Source organism: Convolutriloba macropyga, chromosome 14 (genome assembly GCF_964194025.1).
Source record: "Convolutriloba macropyga chromosome 14, txConMacr16.3, whole genome shotgun sequence".
NCBI lineage: Eukaryota > Metazoa > Xenacoelomorpha > Acoela > Convolutidae > Convolutriloba > Convolutriloba macropyga.
In genome coordinates, this window is record NC_134481.1 from 11,477,829 (window position 1) to 11,500,392 (window position 22,564).

At 36.6% G+C, this 22,564-nt stretch overlaps 1 protein-coding gene across 1 annotated transcript; it reads left to right on the top strand.

Moving 5' to 3' along the window:
* The first annotated feature begins 5,574 nt into the window (after positions 1-5,574).
* LOC142353326 (ras-like protein) lies at positions 5,575-17,512 on the top strand. The gene is made up of 3 exons (XM_075405558.1): positions 5,575-7,540; positions 9,786-9,866; positions 16,393-17,512. The coding sequence occupies exons 1-3, from the start codon at positions 7,409-7,411 to the stop codon at positions 16,750-16,752; spliced, it is 573 nt and encodes a 190-aa protein (XP_075261673.1). The 5' UTR covers positions 5,575-7,408; the 3' UTR covers positions 16,753-17,512.
* The last annotated feature ends 5,052 nt before the right edge of the window (positions 17,513-22,564 follow it).

Below are 22,564 nucleotides of genomic sequence, written 5' to 3' on the forward strand. Positions count from 1 at the left end.
TTCACTGTTTTCTCAGTTAAAATGGAGTGTTTTTCCTGGACCTGGATTTTTAGGGACGTTAATGAAAAGGTAGCTATCGTATTTTTTATGAAGTATGAACTTTGAACTTAAAACGCGAGGGATTTCATTCGCTTTACATTCACATGGAAAATATATCGAATGGAATTCGAGATGTTTTGATTAATATTATCTCTATCGAGGAAAAAAGATGGAGCTTATCAACAATAGCCGCGTTTAATAACTTGTATAAGTATTTCCTTCTTTTCTTTACTACACTTAATATCATAGTTCCGCTCACCTGGTTCGTTTGACTTCTCTTGTCTGACTTTTTCTCGCTCGCGGTTTGATTTTTCGTCGTCTCAATTAGCCAATCATTAATTGCTCAAACAAATTTTGAGAGGGCATTTAGTAACTAAGCAGCTTCCTTAGAGCCTTACGCCGTAGTAGTCTCCAAGTATGCGATATAGCGAAACTGTTTTGAGGAGACAATTTCGTTATGTGCACGGTCGGTTCTTAATTGTAAAAGTTTGTCCACCGGAAGAAATCTTTTTGTTCAATGCTACGATTTGTCAGAATAGCTTCAATTCAATATTTAACTGTTCAATCATGTTGGGCAGCATCTAAAAATAAGCTGAACCCAGAAAAACCTACTTCGTCATGAAAAGTAGGAAATAGCGAAATTAAAGGAAATGTGTAGTTCTACCGGAGTGCTGTAAGTTCGCGTTTTTCAGTTTGCTTAGCTTGGATTTGGATTGTCAACTCAAATTAGCTGACAATTTTTTTGTCTTACCTCAAGTTCATATTATACCATGCGAAGAAATTTTCTTCAGAGGTTGGCTCGATCATTCTACTGTTAAAATAACTCGTTCTTCAGTTCTATGTCGTTGACTGTTGCAATTCTCTATATTACGGCCTAGCAAATTTTCGGATCCTGGAGCTCCAACTTGTGTTCAATTAATGTGCTCGTTTTGATTTTAATTGCTCTCGAACGAAGTTTGAAGCAATTATTGTATACGTGCGTGTCTTTATGCAAAATTTTTGCTTGGCTGTTTTCGTTTAGAACATTCTTTTGATTTCACTTGACTTTTTCATACTTCTGATTTTTTTAGTGATTTGAACTGCGCGCATTCAGAAATTTAGTCCATTGCTAAAATAAAACCAATTGTAACCGTTGATTGCACATAACCGGTGTAGCGTAGATGTTAATATCCGGACAGCCATCTGAGAGGTCGCGGGTTCGAACTCCTCCCAGTCAGAAGTTTTTGAACCTTAAAAGTTTCTCTTGCCTACGCCTTCGTTTAACAATGGCCGCTGAAAATTATATTGAGATATCTGTTTTATTATGACAATATTTTCTAGAAGATTCTTTTAAATTATTAAAACATTTTTGTATGTAATCCCGACAGCCATCTGAGAGGTCGCGGGTTTGAACTCCTCCCAGTCAATAGTTTTTGAACCTTAAAAGTTTCTCCTGTCTACGCCCCCTCTTAACTTGTTTGCCTCGCCAGTCGCTTGAAGAGCAATTTGTCTGACGTTGATCGGTTTTGTCTCCTTAACATCTACCACTGAGTATCTGAAAGAAAAATTTATTTGCTTCCTGTGAAAAAAGAATTTTAATCATTTTTTTTAAAAAAAAAAAACTGTCATCGGTCCCTGCAGCATCAGTAATGAACCCAATGAAATGTGGAAACTAATCCACTGGAACTGCAAACACAAAAGCAGTATGTATTTAAGTCAATCATACCATACTTTGAGGCTTGAACTTATCTCTTGTGCCTTTCTCTCAAATTATCGGGTTGAAATGTATGGGTGGAATAATTGCTCTTGATCTTGCTGACACTGTTTCATCTTCGAGCTCTGGTCATTGAAAATGAAAAGATGGGGTGAATTAACTGTAATAAAGCTCAAGTCACCATAATTTTTTCACTATTTAGAACCTGGGGAGAGAGAGCTTTTGAGGAAAGGTTTTCTAAATTTCCAATGAGAAGGAATTAAGACTGTTCGATACTAATTTCCGACCGTAACGAACTAATTGTGTCATATGCCTGCGTTTAACAATGGCCGCATTATGACAATATTTTCTAGAAGATTCTTTCAAAGTATTAAAACATTTTTATGTAATAACCTTTTCGTAGCATATTAAACGCACCGTATAATAATATTAGACCTCCAAGGGTCTGACTTGAATCATGGAAGACGCTTTTAGCGCAATCATTTAACTCCAGTTGAACATGAAATAGTTTATTTATCGATCCCTCTTGATTTTTGCTAGGAACAAGTTTGGTAGCTTTTTGAACCGGAAGCTTCGTTTTATAGTAAATCTTGCTTAGCTCACCTGGTGAATATGGTTTTGGAATTATTTAAGGCAATGGCAAGCTCTATCTCGGGCACTAGTTTCACTGTACTTTCTAGATTCTCTAGAGGCATATCTTTTAAGGTATTCACAAACTGCATCGTGCCAAACCTCGGGACAAACGTCAAAGGAGGACTTTTTCAGCTCGTGGTGTATCAGTTTTTCACATGATGCTCGTCGGTTTTCGCTGCCGTGAGCTGAATGATTCTGTTCATCCATTTTGTAACTGCGGAAGACTCCTCTAGCGTCGTCTGAACATTTTTTTGAGAATTGGAAATTTCGGATTGGAAATTGGAGTTAAACTGCAGAATATACTTATCGCAATAATGACATAGATCCTTACCGAAGGATCTCATGTCTCTAATGGTTAACTTATGCCTGGTTTTTTAATTGCTATCAAACCGTTTTTATAGCTGCGAAGCTGTAAGCTGAGCGTAGCTATATTGCGGTGCTCTTGGTTTTTTTTTTGTTTCGTCGTCTGACGCTTTTTTTTTTCGTTTTACATTTGTTCACACAGCAAAGCCGAAAAAGTCAAATTTTCTGAATGACTTCTTCCTCTCACTAACGGCATTTGCGCGCGTGACGTCATTTCTCACTCGCTTTAGCGAAAGTTTTTAGGTTATTTGCGTGATTAGATTTTGATCATACCGTGACTTACCTCACTCAATAAAATGACTTTTGCACTTTAAAATTTAAGTTTAATTTGCATTAGTTTATGGTCAAAGGATCTCATATGTGCAGTAAAGGTCCCTAATAAGAGGCTTCTGTGGAATGAATTTTAACAAGCTTTATTAATTTATCGCTGAATGTTTTTTAACCTAGTTTTTTGAGCGGTGTCGATTTTTTTTTCAATTTAGATCTGTATCTGTTTCTATCTCTATTATATGGCACGCAGGTCTATTCTTTCGCAGCTATTCCGGCAATCTGCCGGCTATGTTTATGCTTTTTTGTATCCTTTTCTTAACTTTTTGTCCTTAAAAATGGGATAAACAGGGAGATCTGGGAGGGAGTTAAGTCTCTGAGCTTTAGTATACTCTAAAAATACATTTCACCGATGGCTCTCAGGATACGAAAAATTCAGTTTAGTTGTTTTTTGTGGTTTTAACCCCCTCATTACAACTCCACCCACCGCGCACACTATTTTTGATGTCACGTATCTCTGCAACGCCAAATTAGCCACCCTTAGCATAGTTAGCTGCTACGAAAGCCAAATTCTCGCCAGTACTTTGCCGACGGTAGTTTGTTGTTCTGTTATGGAGTTAAATTTTGGTTGCTTTCGTGAAATTTGGGTTGCTCTTTTTTTGTGACTGGGCTTGCCTGATCCCGCCGCAAAACCCGTTTCTCGCAGTCTGTGTACAGTGTGTAGAGATCCTGGGAGCGGTTGCCCGCTCGTAGTTCTGCCGCGTAGAGGCGTCCATACTTGAGAACTTTTCATATGACATCGGAGCGCTCTTTGGATTTAAAATTATTTGTATTTTTAGGTCTTTGTGTTCAAACATAATTTGTCAAAATTCGACGAGCACTAGCTGAATGGTAATTTTTTTAAAAAGCAGTTGCTGTGCAAAAAGCACCTATGTTAAACTTGAATCCTGAGTTTTCTAATTACATGTTCAAAAAGGTGCGTTTTGCACTTCAAATTGAACAGGCGAATTCTGAAAAAGGTAACAGTAAGAATTAATTGAGCTTTGATTTTCCACCTTTATATGTGCAATAATGAGTGAGAGTTTGAATGAGAAATTTGATTATAAAAAAAATCAAAATTTAATCAAACAAATACAATTATAATAGTTTTTTGTTAATCGACGGTCTTTGTGATAAAGTTAGGCTATGTCTGATAGCATGCTCAAAATTAACGCAAAAAATCCGAAAATGTGAGAATTTTTGAGTCAATAAAGCGCTAAATTTTCAAGTGAAAAATTGAGATCATTTTCTGGGAATTTATCTAGTTCAATTTTCTCATATGATTTGGTTGTGTTTGGCTTTTGATTTGGCTGAAGCTAAACACAAATGATTGAATATGCTACACTTAATTTTGAAAAGCAACAAAGCAGTTATTCTTGAAGGATAAAAAGTATATGGTAATTTTTCATATTTTCAAAAAAAATGTTTGGTATTTTTTCTTGCAAAATATGCCCCTCTGGTGATGAGCAAACATTAAGATATTTTACCCACATTTGTTTTGCGCATATTCAACTTTTGTAGTGCGTTGTTGGGCTCCTCTTTTGTTTATTGATTATTTCAGTTATAGATTCGAATTCGAGATATGAAAACGAGTTCTATTTTTTTTCAAAAACAAGACCCTATTGGGATATTTTTTTAATGATGTTTCGAGTCCTTAGTATCATAAATTGGCGTATATTGAATTTTCTAAATAGGTTTCTAAATAAAAATGGTCGCATCTATCAATGCCTAATTTTTAAGTGTTTGATTGCCTCAGTTTGGAAAATTGATTGAAGCTAGATGTTTTTCAAATTATTGTCCTTGAATTACTCTTTTACTGAAGTAGTAGGTTTTCAAAGGTTTTCATAATTTTAGATGGACTACTCCCTTTAAAGTTCACTGAATTGCCGCATCGTTTTGCGAAAGAAGTTCAATAACGCATCTTTTTTGTGCAATCAAATGGATTGGTCTACAGATTTCAACTAAGTATCATACATTAGAAATAGATGAATGGATGCGCTCATACTGCTCCGTATTAATTTCTTCAAGTTGCTTGTTGATAATGAAATTTTTTTCTCGTAGAAGAGAGAATTTCTTTTGAAGTTTGAGAAATATATTTGAGCCGTCTTGTTCTATTTATAGTTTTGTGTGCTTTCTGTATCATTTTCTCCGTCTTCTCGAGTATGATTTGATTTCAGAACATTCTAAAAGATTTTTCGTTTGATCGCTACGATTTGATCACTACGATCTTCTGTTTTCATATTTTTTAGTTTTGATATTTGTTGATTCTCTGTTCAAATCTTTGTGAGTTTTGAGCAGAGATTTCTGGTCAGGCTTTCGAGACATAATTTGCCAAACAAAATGACCGGTGTTTATTTTCTGAATTCTTGAAATTGAGATCGCGAGTTTTTATAGTTACACTCGGGTTTGAATAGTTACACTGCTTTTTGATGTTAACAGCTGTTATTATCTGGCACATAATTTTGCTAATGTGTCTATTATGCTGTTTTGCAATTTGCTGGTATTGTTGCAAATTATCAAAAACTGATGAATTGTTGACTAATGTTTGTGACGTTTCAGATAATCATGGGCAGTTTTGATGTTTAACTGTGTAAAATAATGAGTTGAACAATACAGCACAATAGCTGCTCCGAGAGTGCACAATAAAAAAGCCTTTCTAAAAACGCCGAAAGAACTATTTATGCAATTTGTTCATTTGGAGCATTTATTTCAACCTGAAAGAGCAACTTCAGAAGCCCCTTTTTGCAGTGCTGAGAAGAAACGACTGAAAAGCGAACAATTGTCCCCATTTGAACTCGAGTTTATAAGTGTTTGTTCCCCAAGTCGACGTTTACTGCAACTAATTGCAAAAACTGGAAAGAAGCGAGCTTACAGCGCGAAGTGCGCCGCTATATCCGCGCTCAATAGAGAAAAATAGCAGCACTATAGTTCGGGATAAGCAAGCTAGCGTTGGTAGTTCTTAGTTCTTGAATGAAAATTAAAATTACCACGACATCGCCGTCAAGAGGACAAGAAGTAATGCTGTAATGTTTACACTCTTACCAGCTATATTTCATTATTCTCTGCAACATTAGTGGCTGAAAAGTATTACTATAAGAAGTACCACCACTACAACTACTAATACTACCAACTATCTTTTTTCCTCAACAATTCTAGTATTATAACTCACTCTATCTCGCTCTCTTTCTTTCTTCATACTTTTGAATCGACTGCAATTTTCCTGAAAAAATTGGGAATGAAAAGGCCTCCCATTTTACACTGCTGATGCTGCTGTTGTTGTGTGTTAACTAGCTAGATATCTTTGAATCTATTTATAGCTCTCCGATATTTATTAGTTTCTTCTATTCTTACATACACATTTATATATTCATACATACTCAGTTATTTTTGCAGCGTAGTGTTATGTTCTTGGTAACGCTCCTTGTAAAGGAATGACACTGCGAAAAAGTACTTTATAACAGTTGGTTTGCCTGTTTAGGGGTTGACTACGACAGTTCCTGTTTCGCTTCTATTTGCGACCAAGTTATTGAAACAGCAGTTAGTTTTTCGACTGTCCGCGGTAACTAAAACGGTTCTAAAAGCTTGTTAAAATTACCGGAAAAAGCGGTTGACCTCCAAGATTTACTCGTCGTAAACTCCATCGAACTCAAAATTTATTTTTCTCAATTTTTATTGCTATTAAAATTGTTGAAAGTGTTTATCAATTCGATTGGTACAAATCTGTTTTCAATTTGTAACAAATATCAACTGCCTGGCACAAAAAATAATCGGTTTTCTGCAATTACAAAAATTTACCTCGCTATTATTTGTCCGATTTTTTGGCAAACGTGAACTGGTTTATAAACTACACATAATTACCTAAATTCGGAGTTTTTAAAACTGGTGTAGATTACTAATGTACCATTAATTTGGTAACCTTGTGCTGTTTGCTAATTCAGTTTGGACTGTTAAATTGACATTGAAAGTGAAAAAGATACCAGTGCCTTCCTTGTTTCCGTTTTCCCAGTTCCTTCGATTCAAGTTCACCTCATTCGCTTACTTAGTGTTCTTTAATATATCCTGCCTCTGTACAACATTTGATACTTAAAACGATTCTTCCCTCTCTAATTCCATGTCCCCTACGTGCCTAGATCTGAAACGATTGTCATCTTTTTTCAATGACGATTAGTAAGTATTGCAAAAACGAAGCATTCTTTATAACAGAAAATTAACGACATCAAGGTTTTTGCAGTAAGTTATATTTCTTAGATTTGTCAATTTTTATTGACATAGTAACTCTCTTTATCCCGACAAAGTTTAGAAATTGCCTATTTTTCTTGATCATACTGGAACGTTACTCCGTTAGCACTGATTGGTTATTACTGGTTGTAAGTTATGACCGTGGAGTATAAACTGGTGGTCGTGGGTAGTGGTGGTGTGGGCAAAAGTGCCCTCACAATCCAGTTTATCCAGCATCATTTTGTGGACGAGTATGACCCCACGATAGAGGACAGTTATCTCAAACAGGTTATTGTAATAATAAATCTCTATACTTATTATTGGACAAAGTTTTGGTATTTCTGTCCTTATGTTCTCAGGGGAATCTACTGAGAAAGTCTTAATTCTAATTTCTGAGAATCGGTCAATTTTGGGTCCGTAAGAGTAATCGGTTGAAATGAAAACCGGGGTTCTCTCCCCCAACAAAATTATACCCCCCCCCCCCCCTCGAAACTAGAGATTATAGCCCCCCACACGAAAGTATAGCCCCTCCACCTCCGCAATTAAAAATTATATTCCCCATTGTGGTATGTTTACTATGATTGGGGGGCTATAGGTTATCTGACCACTAAGCTGGGGGCTATAATGGGAAAGATCCGAAAAACGTAGTAATAGATGTAGAAGAATTTTAAAAATGAGAAATTGTCTGAACTGAGTTTGTACGGAGTGGAATTTAAAAAAATGGACAATTATGTATCTACTTCCGTTGCATATCTTCATTTATTCAGCTTTTTAGAGGCGTTTCTTTATATTGTTTTTGCGTTTAAGTCTACTCCAATGATATGAATTTTTAAAAGCTCGTGCAAAATATTTGATAAAATGTATGTTGATAATAAGTGATTAATAGCCGCCCTCATCTTCTCAGCCGGCTATTATAGCGCTTCTATTACAATTCAAAGAATTTGAATTGTATTGGGGCGCTGTCTTTTTTTTTTAAGATCTGTTCACACATTTTCATGATTTTTGAAGTCAAATTGGAGTAGTGATTTTGGTCACGCCGAAACAGGAAGTGGAGCGAAAAAGCGATTGGTTTTGCGGTGTGAAATTTTTTCGCTCCAAATTTAAAGTAGAGTGAGAAAACTGTGCTTGAACAAAAATTCGCTTTCTCGCTAGGGGTTTTTTGTTCACATGCGGCAATTTCACTCTGATTTTTACTCTTTTTTCGATTTTTCGGATCAGATTTTTTAAAATGGTTTTTCGCAATCCATTCACAGCTCATTATAGGCCTAGTTTTTTGTTTGAATTAAATTTTCATTTCTCCCTAGTGGTTTTTTTGTTCACATGCGGCATTTTGACATTGATTTTTTGTTTTCTTATTTTTTGATCTGATTTTTTTAAAAAAATGGTTTTCTCAATTCACTTATTGTCCATTCTAGGTCTAGTTTTTCTGTTTAGTCAATGAAAATTCTTTGAATTGTACGTCAGGACTTGTCCTGTTATGTTTTTTTTACGTCGTCGAACTTTTTTTGCTTTACCCATTTTGCCGCTTTTTCGAGTGTGAAATCTTTTTGACTTCTCTAGGCTAGTTTCACTCTTCTGTCATTCTGCTCAAAGTCCTTTTAAACAGCAGCTGCTCAGCAAAGCAATTCAAAATGAAGAGAGTCAGTATAAAAAATCAAAGTCAGAAAAAGAAACGGGATAAACCCATAAAGCCCATTTTTAGATGCCCGGTACTTGAACTTTGTTATTAATTGCTCTCAAACGAAGTTTGTAGCAATTATATTAGTCCTGTCGGTCTTTTTTTAAGCGATTTTTCGCTTGACCATTTTTTCGTCTGACGCTTTTGACTTTTCGTCCTCAAAAACGGGATAAACAGGTAGCGCCCAGCGGGCATTATGTGCTCTTAGAGCCTTTCAGGTCTGTTTCAGCTCAAACTGTCTTGGAGACTTATACTTATACTTATGGTGTGAGGGGCGGTTCTTTGAGGTTGACACCCCCCCCCCCCCCACTATTGGCTCCACCCCCCCCCCCCCACTATTGGCTCCACCCCCCCCCCCACTATTGGCTCCACCCCCTCACCGCGCTTTTGCCCCCCCCACCCAGTGCTGCCCCCATCAGCCCCCGGTGCACCCCCCCCCCCCCCCGTGGCTAGCTACTGACCAAGCCAACCGCTCGCCGGTCGTTTGAGAGCAATTCGCCCGACGTTAGTCGGTTATGTTCATAAGTTTTAGTTACTATCTGTAATGCTTATTGGTGTTGATACCTTGTAGCCTCTCATTGAGAGACAGGAGTATGTTCAATTACGAAATGACATCAAAATAAATCGCACTTAAAAATGTTTTTATACAAAAATCAATTTTTGTGGATATTTTTTTTCTTTCAATCCCAATAGAGTTATGGGAATCAACGGCGGCTATTTTCCGGCAATCTGCCGGGTATGTTTAGATTTCAAGCAATTAAAATTCGTCGTCTTATCAGGTTTTTTTAGGATATAAATTGTGATATCAAAGGGTAATTTGACCAATCAGAGTTTGATTTTTGATGTTGAAAACAGGTTGTGATTGACGGGGAGACTTGTGTGCTAGATATTCTGGACACGGCTGGGCAAGAGGAGTATTCAGCTATGCGGGATCAGGTTAGTCTTTCCATTTTCTCACTTTGTTTTAATTTCAAATTATGACATGATTTGGCTAATGTCACTTTAGTTGGCAAGTCGTAAAAATGGTTACCGTTTAAGCGAAAACATTAAAATTATCACAGCAGAAAAGAGATTCGGAAAGGATATGGAACGGGAATATACAGCCCTTATAATGTCTGCCGTAAGCACTCTTAATTAACGACAATAAACATTCCAACAATTTGATATAAAATAGATAGAAGGCCACATTTTTAGCTCATTTAAAATTTTTGCGCTTGTCTATATTTTAACGAGGGATCTCCTGGGTCTCCTCTTTACATTTTTAAAACTATTTGTAGGAAAAGTTATACTGATGGTCAAGCACAACCAGTCTCTTTCATTCTGCCTTGGCTACTCCAATGATGCTTGAGAAGAAATTTTCTTGCGAAGAATTTTTTCAGTTTAAACAAAAAATTGCGATCTCTCGTCTTCAGAGTTTGCTGGAGTGGCAAATTTAAGAGCCAAAATCAGGACTATTTTTGGTAGCCTATTCGCATGCAGGCAAGGGTGACGCGAATTTAAATAACTATTGTTCCGATCCCACTTGGGGGGGGGGGGGACTATATACTCAAATGGTTTTTTTGTTCAGACAATTTTGGCCGATCAATATATTCATCGTAGAGAAATGTGAGTGGTGTCATTAAAAAGCTAGTCCTGCGTAGAACTCGAAACTAAAAAGATTTTTTTTTGAATTTCGTTCCGTTTTCGAGGAGTTATCGAGGATTGAAGTTTTGTGTGAACACGGGATATTTGGCATGATTGTTCACTTTTAGTGTAATTTTTCTTCAGATTAAGATATTTTTTATTAAAATGTTCATTCAAAATTACATTTCAGGCCACAAAATGAAACAATTCGATGTTCCTAATAGACGAAAGGCGATAAAAAGAATAGTTCTAGTCTCATAGGGAAGTTAACTAAAAGAAAAAAAATTGAATTCTATTTCAGAGCTCTTTTTTTTAGAAAACTTTTCATATTTTTTTTGGGTCACCTAGCGACTAGTCACTTTTAATATCTAGGTTCCGTTACTGACAAACCTGGTTTACGGTCAAAGCCTAATGAACAAACAATTCGTTTCCAAGTAATTGCTCGTGCTTTTTTTTCGCTTCGACTCTGAGTTTTCGTAATTTTAAATAAAATTTTGATTTTCTTTTTGAGCTTTACTATCTTTTGGAGTCCTATGCCATTGTCTCGTTGATTAAAAGTGCAATAGGTTTTGTTATAAGCATTAAATGAACCTATCTAGAGCTTTCAGTGGTCAGCTAATGGCTGTTAAGCCTTTAAAAATGATTTTTCGAGAAATTTTAAACCGATCATAAACTTATTTTCGTGAAATGTAAGTCAGTCTCTGTAGACAGGTCCCCATTCCTTTCTACTGCAACACAAAATAACCTGGTTAACAGTTTTCTATTTTAAGTATTTGTTTTCTGAATTCGATGCGACAAGTTTTAAAAATTTTAAAAAATATTCAAAATTTTTTAGATATTTTATTATTGGTTCCTCTTGAAATCTTATCACATTGTCCTGATTTTGGTCTCCCATTGTTTTAGAAAAGACGTTCACTGGATGATGGATAAGATTTTCAGAGAAAATCTTCTCGTTTAAATGGCTTCGACACTTTCTTCTTGCACTTTTCTACTGAATTTTTGGTTTTTGCCTATATTTGTTGCTGTTTCCATAGTCATAAAACTTATTGTCATGTCTTTTTGGTTACCTATGCATGCCAAATATCCCTGTCCTTGAATTGAGGCTTGCGCTGCAAATGAGTGTATTTGGTGACTTCTGTTGAAAGCTATTGAATTTAATGGCTGTTAAGTCTTTTAAAATAATTTTTCGAAAAAATTTCTGAAAATTAACCCATCTTAAACTTATTTTCGTGAACTGCAAGTCAGTCTCAGTAATGATTGGATGATTGGACCCCCTTTTCCAATTCAACCAAAATTAATTTATCCAGCGATTTTATCTTCTAAATATTGGTGTTATGACTTCGATGCACGGGTTTTCCTACATTTTTTTAGTTTTCGGTTTTTCGTAATTTTGTTTCCTTTTGGAATCTTAACACATTATCATAATATTGACAGCTGCATTGACTTCGAGATGACGCTTAAAGTTTCATATACAAAGTTTTTAGGGAAATACTTTTGGTTTAAATTGCTTCGACACTTTCTTCTTGCTTTTTTCTACTTAATTTTAGGATTTCTGTATTTTTTTGTTTTCTTTATCTATGGCTTATTGTAATGTCCTATTGATGACTCACTAATGACAAACAGCCTTGTTGTCTCATCGAGGCATAACTTAGCGAATTTATTAGCTTCTGTTGAAAGCTATTCACTCTAATGGCGTTGATACTACGGGTTTTCTCAAACAATTCGTGGTTTTAATGTATTTGTTCATCTTTTTTGATCTTTTGGAGTCAAATTAAAAAAATTGCTATTGCTGTTAAAAAATTATTTAAAAGTAGAAAAGTTCCTATCGAAAAAATCAATTTGCAATAGTTTTGACACTTTTCTCGCTTAATTTTTTTTGAACTTGCTCTTTTTTTGCTTTTCATTCTTTAGGTAGCAATAAAAAGTTTACCCCATCACATAAAAAGGTGCCATTAGCTTATTTATGAGGATTGAATGAATGATGTTACTCGAAGCAGTCAGTTTACTGCAAATAGTCTCAAAGTTTTTGATATACATTTCTATGATTTTTAAAGGATTTTTCAGGTTTTTCAGTTTTGTTGTTCTTTTCGTCAACTTGTAACTTAATCTCATCATTGGTTAGATTACAATTCCTTGTATTTTAAAAATTAACATGTTTACTGATATTATGACGTAACTGATGTTTTGGTTATTGACCAATATGCGTCTTTTTGCGTTTTTATAAAAGTTATGTGAGTGGTATGTTTTTGTTTCTTTCTCTTCTTTTAGCACAATTGCGTAATAACAGATCCGAATGATTTTCAAATATGGTCTAATTAAACTTACTTTTTCATTCAGTATAATGTTATCTGAATTAGTATAAATAGAAAATGAAATAAAAACACGTAATTTTCATATAATAGCTAATGATTTTAATGGCTTCATTAATTTGTGTTTTCGCAATGTTTGTAATTTTTTGTTCGCAATTTTTTGAGTTTTTTTCATTTTTAGTCCGTTCCTATGGCTTAGTCTAAACAGAGACCGGTGCTATTGGCTTCATTATGACTAATTTATCAAGAATTATTTTGTCAAAAGCTAATTATTTCAAGACTTTTGAAATTATTTGGTTTTAAAAATGTTGATTTTTGTTTCGCCTCCTTATTTCTTTTTTTTCGCCTAGATACCTAGTCTGAATAATCCCATCTGAGGTGTCGTTAGGAAAAATAATTTTGTGTAGTTAAGATTTTGTCTGATTGTAATTTGACGTTGTTACTAGGTGCCTTAAAATTAGGATGTTGAGTTTTTGCCGTGAAGTGTTGTTTTTGTTGCTTTTTGTTGTTGTTTCTTTTCTTGTAGACTTTTTAGTGGAAATTTTTTTGTAATGAGGCATGGCATTATTTAATTCAATTATCATCTTGGTTGTATAACAATTTTGTAAAACTCAAACATCTTGTTTTGATATCTGTCAAAAATGTAAGTCAAAAGACAGTTAAGTCAAAAATGTAGATAGGCGCGGGTCGGAACATCATGTGCGAACACAAATTAACAAGCCTCCTTGTTCATTAAAAATCTTTAAAAAGTTTGCATCTGTCTTCGGTTGCCAATGTTTGCGATCTTTAATGTGGAGAGTTCTTAAAAAATAAAGTTGCTTTTCAGTTCATTGAACTTTTACAACGAAAATTACTTTGTCAACTTTTACTCAAAATTTTTTTTATGAGGTAGTCTGCTTAATGGCTCTCAAACAAAGTTTGTAGCAAGTAACTTAGTTCTGTGGTATTATGCAATTTTTCGCTTGACCGATTTTGGTCAACTCTCCGCCCACCTCGAACCCCCCTCCACCCCAACTCCCTTCTTCCACCCACCTCCGCCCCGGCGATTTAGACTCCCTCTCGTCCTGCTCTTCCTCAATCCTACTCCCCACTCGCTTTAACCCCATCACTTGACCCTCCCCTTCAGATCGCTTGAACCCCAACCCCTGTTTCTACTCACACCCACCTGATGCATCCCTAAGCCCCAGCTGGCTACTACCGAAGGCCACCGCTCGCCAGTCAATTGAGAGCAATTCGTATGAGGTTAGTCAGTTATGTTTTTGATAGCCTCGAAGCGATAGCGGCTATTATTGGGGACATCATGGTTTTTACAATTCAAAGAATTTGAATTGTATTGGGGCGCTGTCTTTTTTTTAAGATCTGTTCACACATTTTCATTATTTTTGAAGTCATATTGGAGTAGTGATTTTGGTCACGCCGAAACAGGAAGTGGAGCGAAAAAGCGATTGGTTTTGCGGTGTGAAATTTTTTCGCTCCAAATTTAAAGTAGAGTGAGAAAACGGTGTTTGAACAAAGATTCGCTTTCTCGCTAGTGGTTTTTTGTTCACATGCGGCAATTTCACTTTAATTTTTACTGTTTTTTCTGGGTATAGTTTTCTGTCTAGTCAATGAAAATTCTTTGAATTGTACGTTAGGACTTGTCCTGCTATGTTTTTTAAATTCGTCGTCTCCATCGATGATTCTTACGACCTGACTTCTTGGAATTGACTTTTTCACTAACTTCTATTGCTTTGCAGTTAAAATGTGTGTGCGTGACGTCATTTCTGTTATTAGGCGAATAGCGTGGCTTACCTCACTCAAAAAAATGACTTCTGAACTCATTTATGGAACTATAAATTTTATGAACATTTTAGTTAAAGGTCGATAGTGTGCATCTAAGTAGTGCCAAACTTATACGCCCTAATTCTTGAGTATTAGTCTTCAGTTTTTGATTTCGTATATCAATTTTGAAAAAGCTCTGAGCACTTGGAAAGCCACAGGCGTCTATCGCGGCTATTTTCCGGCAATCTGCCGGCTATGTTTCCTTTTTTTAGCCGATTGTGTTTGCTTCTGTTTATAAAAATGATGCAGCATTTTTCGAAGGTTTTTGCTGAAGTTCGTTGCTTGTGAAATTCGCAAGAAAACCTGTCGCCACCTAATTTTGCTTTAATTTCCAACGTTTATCGTAATTTTTGAATTCAAGGTTTTTCGAAACGTTTGACGGAACTGTCATGGCATCCTTCGGCTTAGCAACTGGATTAAAACCAGATTATAGACTCTCTTCGATTCTTTACAATTTCTTTAATTTTACGTATTTTCGAAATTGGGTGAATTGGTTGACATCATCATCATCTTTTGTACAATAGAATGAATGTGGATTGTACTGGTCTATCTGAAATGTGTTCACTTTTTTTTTGAGGACTTTGAGTTTTAAAACGAGATGAGCATGTAAAGCCCTCGGCATTAACTGGATTAGTGACTCTCAGCAGGCTTTTAAGTGAGTGGAGCGTGTGTTGAAGCTACTGTAGAGCATAAATGTAAGGTGAAAAGGTCACTTTGAAGTTCTTTTTAGCCCAGAATGCTGTTTTTTGTTTTTATCCGTTTCAAGTTTTTTGTTTACAAATTGATCTTCAGTAGACGTTGGTGGAATTGAATAGTACTTTCTGCAAGTAAAGATGTCTGCTTTGTGAGTTATATCTATTGGTAATGCTAAATTTTTGAATTTTTTAGTTTTAGGAGCCAATGAAATTTTGACATTTGGCTTTGAAAACATCAGGTACAAGAATTTTAGGTACGTTTAATGTTTTGCCATTTTATACAATTTTTGCCTCTTTGTCTATTATATGTGCAGACAGGCTTCCGCTATCCTGCAAGCTAGTTAATCTGTAGATGTTGGCTGGTATAATTGGGTTTTTGAGAACATAGTTTTACAAACTACAATTTTTTTATTTTGCTGTTAATTATATTTTGCCTATTTGTCTATTGTATGTGCAGCCAGTATTTTGCTAGCCTGTATATTAGTTGTGGCTAAGGAGGAATTAGGTTCGAAAACATAAAAAATGAAAGCTCAAACAAATTAGGAATGGTTTTTTGCAAATTTCTCAGGTTTTTTTTAGGTTTTGTTTTTGAATGGACGTTGTAAGAGAATCTTTTCTTGAGGTGGCAGCTAATTGTGCGTTGTTTCTTAAATTTGAGTGTTTGTATCGTAAATACACTCTAAGAACCTTTTGTGAATCTTTAGTCAGAAAGTCCGAGTTGACTTCCTTTCAAATTGACTTTTACTCACTTCAATAGGACGATTTGAAATCATAACAATTTATCACTCGATGTAAAGGCTATCTATGTTCACCGTTTCCGTGCATAACTAATTAATCAGAAAACATCGCATCTATTTTCTGGCAGTATGCCAGCTGTTGAATTCACCTAGCAAGCTTATCGCTTGGCTGCTGCCCCGGCTGAAGCGGGCTACAATAAAGCGGGTCCGCCTTGTCTAGACAGATTTTTCGTACTTTATTCGGTTGTTTTTTTTAATACTGAACTTAATGTTTTAGTATATGCGAACGGGAGAAGGCTTTCTCGTCATGTTTGCCCTGGACAATTACCCCTCATTCGAATCGGTCTCAATCTACCGAGATCAAATCAGAAGAGTCAAAGATGCAGATGATGTACCAACAGTCCTAGTCGGCAACAAGCAGGACCTTCCGACACGCGATGTCGACTATGAGAACGCATCTCTCCTCGCTCGACAGTTTTCTATTCCTTATGTTGAGACGTCGGCCAAAACGCGTGTCGGAGTTGACGACGCATTTTACACGCTTGTGAGAGAGATCAGAAAAGCGAAATCGTCCAAGAATTCAAAGAGTGGCCGGGGATCGGGTGATGGCAAGAAAACGAAATGTACCATCTTATAGAAACATTTTTGCCGACACCACCATGACTGCTGCGCTCGAAAGGTTGATGATCAATTTTGAAGTCTTCATTGTGAATGTTGAGACTGTTTCCACAACCATTAAAAACAAGTTTTTAATTCGGTGCCCTTTTGAGTATTACATGGACGAAAATGGCTAGCAGTGTCCTGAAAGTGGCTGACTATGAAATTGTTCCCAAGTTTTGCGCAAGTTCTTAACTCTTTCCCGGCGCCTCAGCACAAAAATCTCTGCTTGTCTTGAGACCTAAACAGAAAACCAGTGGAACCCATGGAGAATGTACCTTAAGCGAATTTTCCATCAGCTCAACCAAATTTTCTGTTCACCTGGACGTTTGGAGGAGGAATGAATGTTCTGATATGCTGAAATATTTTTGCTTGGATCAGTTTCTTTTCCTAGAAATAGCATACATGATAAAGATAACATTAAAAAAGCGTGTGAATAATCTAAAGTGTATCCTTTTGCGTTGATAATGGTTGAAGCAACCAATATTTACGGTTAAAAAACTAACTATAACTATTTGTGTTCAATTTTGAGTTGATGGTAATAAGTGGTATTAAATTCCACTGATGGTTATAATTTATTGGGGGAAAAGGAACAGTTCCAAATTTTGTACATTTGTGCAATTTACAAGACAACTGCTATTGGCTGCCTTGAATTGTTTTCTGCTTATTAAGATGATCCAATGGAGTGAATGCAAAAAAAAATAAATTCATAAATTTGTGGGTTGGTATAGTGTTTGATAAGAAATGATCACAATTAAATCATGCACTTTAATCAAGGTGACACAATTTATCATTCTATATGACCTCTCTCTTCTTTTCTAAAAATACAATATTACCCCCTTGTTTTGCCCCAGTTACCCTCAGTGTGTAGATGAAGTGGAATAATTATTGAAAGCAACTTGACTTGGCTCTCAAGTTTTCTCGAATCTATTTTCAAACAACGCTGAAAACTCGCTAATATAAGATCAGACGTTTGATGTATTTCGGTTTAAATCGTGAAATTAATTCGAATACATTTTTTGTTGCAGAATTGAGTTGAATTGGTTTTTTTTTCAAATATGAGATGTGTGAGCCAAGCAAGATGATGATTAATTTGTATATTGATATTTGAATTAAACTTTTCCTTTTATAGTGGTTGTAGATTTAGATGAACTGACATGCTTTAATTTATCTTTCAATACGTCACCAGCAAATATGACGTCACTAGCAGTCATAAAGTGAATACAACTCACGTCGGCACATGGTTAATGAGTAGACTCCAGAAGTCTGTAGAAAATCTTTGTTTTGCGCCAACTGTTTTCCGATGTTGGTAGGAGGAACAGATAAGGATATTGCTTGTTTTCTTGGCGTCTGGATGTTGCAGGATCTAAATTGCAATAAAGGACTTAAATCGCGGGTTTCCGAATTTTCCGCCTTTGCTGTTCCGAAGAAAAGGATTTACAAAGACAAAGCCCCTCAAGTGTAGAGTTATTTAGTGCACGTTTTTGTCATAGAAAGATAGAGGTTTAGGACTGCCGGTCGAATTAGGACTCAAAAGTGAGTTCTGGTTCTCTAGAAGTATGTTGCCTTAGATTACCGGTTTCAGATCGTTTTGTAAGCACTCGAAGAAGAGTCTGTTTTTGCTCCGGTTTTCGCGTGATCTAAGTTGCTCTCTTCAGAATTTCGAGCAGCTGAAGTGTGACGGCAGTTTTGTTTTTAAGAGTCAAATGAAAAGCAGATACTGGTTTTATTTTTTATCACTCTAAACGGTTACCTACCCCGTCAGTGATTAATTGCTATCAAACGAAGTTTGTAGCAATTATATTTGTTCAGCTGGTCAGCGGGACAACCATCTGCGTTAGACGTAACCATAACTTCCCCACTGCAGCCCAGTCTAATTTCAGATGCGGCGAAGAGGTGTGGTTTTGATTTGACAAATGCTGAAGATAGGAAATATGAACAATATGCCCAAAAATGTGCCGAAATAGGTATCCAGTTTGTACCACTCGCGTTTGAATCTTTCGGGGGCTTCTCAGATTTGGTTCGGAAAACTTTGAAGCGTATAGCCTTGCTTGCCGATAACCGAAACTTCCAACCAGCTGGTTTATCAATTGCCTACAATCGGTTAGCTCAAGGAGTCTCAGTGACTCTAATGAGACGTTCAGCCACAATGCTGATTGCCAGAGATCCCCTGTTATGAGACTCATTCCTGCGACAACACCCTCAGCCCCACAATGGTTAATTTACAGTCTTGGCTCACCCAATTTTAGTTGCCCAGTTATTGCTGTGCGCGAATTTGTTTGTCACCCAATGAGTGGGGACAATGCTCATTTCTTCCGTTCAACCCGATTGTGTGGGTTGATGATGACGAAATTTTGAAGACCCGATTGTAAGGGTTTCTTGGAACAATTAAACGGCAAATACTCAATTGCGTGGGCACCGTGGTGATATGTGGGCACAAGGCTGATCGCAAGAAAACCTTCCGAGAATTGACTGAACTTAGAAATGATTTCAACCATGATTTCCCCAACCAAGCATACCTTAAATTTATGTTATGAGTAAAAAGATATATTTGTCCTTTGGTTTTTATGCAATTTTTCGCTTGACCGATTTTTCGTCTGACACATTTGACTTTGTCCTCAAATAAACAGGTAGCGCTCGGAGGGCAATAAGTGGCCGAGCAGCTCTCTTAGAGCCTGACTAGTATCTTACATAATAGTAATTACAAGTATGTAAATCACTGTTTTGAAACTGTTTCCAAACTGTTTTGAGGAACAATTTCAATGTGTGAGGAGAAACCCTCACCCCCAGTCCACCTTCTTCCAACCTGTCAATTTGGTCCCCTCTCCAGCTCTTCCCTACATCCCCCCATCAATCGCCCCCACCCCACTCTACTCCGCTCACATCCACTCTAATTCTAGCATCCAAACCCCAGCTGGCTATTACCGAAGGCAACCACTCACCAGTCGTTTGAGAGCAATTCACTCGTCGGTTATCTTTTGAGAAAGTAATTTGTCGGACATGCTTTATTTGGTTTTGCTTTAAGATTTGGTTTTTGCAGTAAGAGTTGATGCGGTTTTTAGAGGTTGATAGGCAGTTATTCAAATCATTGTATGCACTCTCACTTTTTTTAATAACTTTCTGCGTTTAATTCAGTTGGTTTGCTTTTTCTCTGGAGAATTCGTCTATTATAATTTGCCTAAATCTTTTGAAGCGATGTATGGGTTTTATTGGTCCGCTCAGCTCTTAGGAAGGTTCCAATGCAATGTTTTATTTGTCATCTCTTCGCTAATTTGTATTTTGTGCTAATTTTTATAGTTTGTAATTTTGCTTACTCTTTCCTTTTCAACATTGATACAGTTTCAGTAGCTATGTGAGTTTTGCGCTTTATTCCAAATTTTATTATATGCAGATTTGTTTGGTTTTGAAGTTCTAATGGTTTGTGATTAGTGAAGCTTTATTGTTTTTTGTGCTCTTTTTTACCTACATTTTTTGTACTGCTCGCTTCTATTATAGTTAATCGTTCTGCGTTGTTTTGCTTATCCTGCTGCTAGTCACTATTTGGGCAAACAAGGGATTAAAATTTTCAGTAGGATTTAGTGATTCCAAATTGCATCTTGTGGAGGGTTTTGGATTTTTTTCATATGGGTAATATGGGAAAATTTTAAGGCTTCAGTGAGTTCCGACATATGCTTCACGTATTCGGAGTAACCATACTCTTCCGATCTATATCTACCCTCATTCTTCCATCCCCTCCCCGCATTTATATTGAGTTCTTCTGCGCCCCTATTACTTAGGCTATCCTGCTTATTCTTCCTTGGCTACATCAAGGCCAGCTCTAATCAAAATTTTGCTAATTTGTATTCTGACATGGGTTCGATTATTTCAAACCAGCTTCGTACGTCGAGTTGTTTGCGGAATTTTTTCGGCTATGTTGTTTTGATCGACAAATTTGTTGACGTATTTACAAAAGAAAATGCTGCACGTGAAATTAAGTGTATTTAGGTCAATTTGCTAAACAAAATTGAATATAATAGAGAAGAGTGTGGTTTTTATGTTTATATCGCTTTTATATATATATATATATATATATATATATATATATATATATATATATATATATATATATATATAGAGAGAGAGAGAGAGAGAGAGCGCAAGGAAAGTATGTGTAAAAAAGTTTCGCAAAAAGTGCTAAAAATTTCTTGCGGCATTTTTGAGGAATCTGTTTATATTTAGCTCATTTTAGGTTCTCATGTGCAGTTTTTAAGTGCTCTCAAACGAAGTTCGTTGCAATTATATTAGTCCTGTCGGACTTTTTAATGCGATTTTTCGCTTGGCCGATTTTTCGTCCGACACTTGACTTTTCGTCCTCGACAACGGGATAAACAGGTAGTACCCAGCGTGTATTAAGTGCTCTTAGAGCCTTTCAGCTCACTAGTCTCTAAATATGCGATTCACAGAAACTGTTTTGGAGACCTATACTTATGCTGTGAAGGGCTTTTCTTTTTCATGCGGCATTTTGAGGAATCTTTTATATTTAGCTCATTTTAAGTTCTCATGTAAAGTTTTTTAATTGCTCTCAAACGAAGTTGTAGCAATTATATTAGTCCTGTCGGTCTTTTCTAGTGCGATTTTTGCTTGACCGATTTTTTGTCTGACCCATTCGACTTTTCGCCCCCCCCCCCCCCCCGCCCCACAACACCCCTCACATCAGCCACTCCCCACTTCACCCTCCATCCCCACCCTGCACATCGTTCATGCCGTAAGGGCACAGTGCAGCCAAGAACCGCCCTCCCCGCTGTTACCCTCAACACTCCCCCCCGCTGTTGCCCCCACCACCCCCCTCACCTCCGCTGTTGCTACAACCCCCCCCCCCCATCAGCCCCCGGTGCGCCCCCTCCCCCCGCTGCGCTCACAGCACGTCTCTTCAATTAAGCTAAAGCTAGCCTCACTAAACCCTGGTTAGCTACTGACGAAGACAACCGCTCGCGGGTCGTTTTTGACCGAAGTTAGTCGGGGATGTTCTAGTATTTTTGATCTAATAATAGATGTCCTCTGTTACCAATTCTTACGTTTGTCTTCTATGATAGTTTTGTCACGTTTCAATCCAATCTTTTCCGTTTTTATACGTGAATTGGACTGAGTGCCGTTGTACATCCTTGGTACTAGAGTGTTAGTGTTGTGCAGTTTGAGGAGTTTTGATTTTGTTTTCCATATCAGTCCGAACTTGTATTTAAATTCGATTGAGTTGCAAGCGTATATTTGATCTTTTATGTTGCGGATTTTTCTGTATTGTTATCTCTGGTAATAACCATTTAACAGCTTTTTTTCAAAAGAATGCTTTGTAAACATTTTCAAGGTTTTTGTTTACGATTTTTTCTATTTTGCAGTTCTTTGTTGCAGTAAGAGGATCTCTTGAGCTTTTATGATATTTTCATCACCAGTTAAAGCGACTATAGTTAAGTTTAGTTGCCGAGAAGAAATTGGTGACAAAATTGGACTGCTGTTGTTTTTCTATTTTTGTTCTAGTTTCCATAAGTTTATACTGTTTCCTGTACATTTTGTCTACTGCAGGTTTACTGTCCGGAGACAATTTAAGTTCGTAACTATGGAGATGGGGCAGATTTTCAGGTATATTCTCTGTGTTTAGGTATTTTGGCTTTGTTCACTACCTGTCTAGGATCCTTTTCCTTTGGGTGATTAATTGCGACATCAAAATTAGTTCGGGATGGATTTTTTTGCTCTGTTCGGTATCAAGTTCAATCGTTTATCTGGACCTTCGAAAATTATTTTTCATATCAGAACTTGTG

What these genes read in the sequence shown, in the direction of transcription:
- LOC142353326 (XM_075405558.1), top strand. Translation starts at nt 7,409, where the DNA reads ATGACCGTGGAGTATAAACTGGTGGTCGTGGGTAGTGGTGGTGTGGGC. An exon ending in AGGACAGTTATCTCAAACAG is followed by an intron (nt 7,541 to 9,785) that starts GTTATTGTAATA and finishes TGTTGAAAACAG; the next exon opens with GTTGTGATTGACGGGGAGAC. An exon ending in ATTCAGCTATGCGGGATCAG is followed by an intron (nt 9,867 to 16,392) that starts GTTAGTCTTTCC and finishes TTAATGTTTTAG; the next exon opens with TATATGCGAACGGGAGAAGG.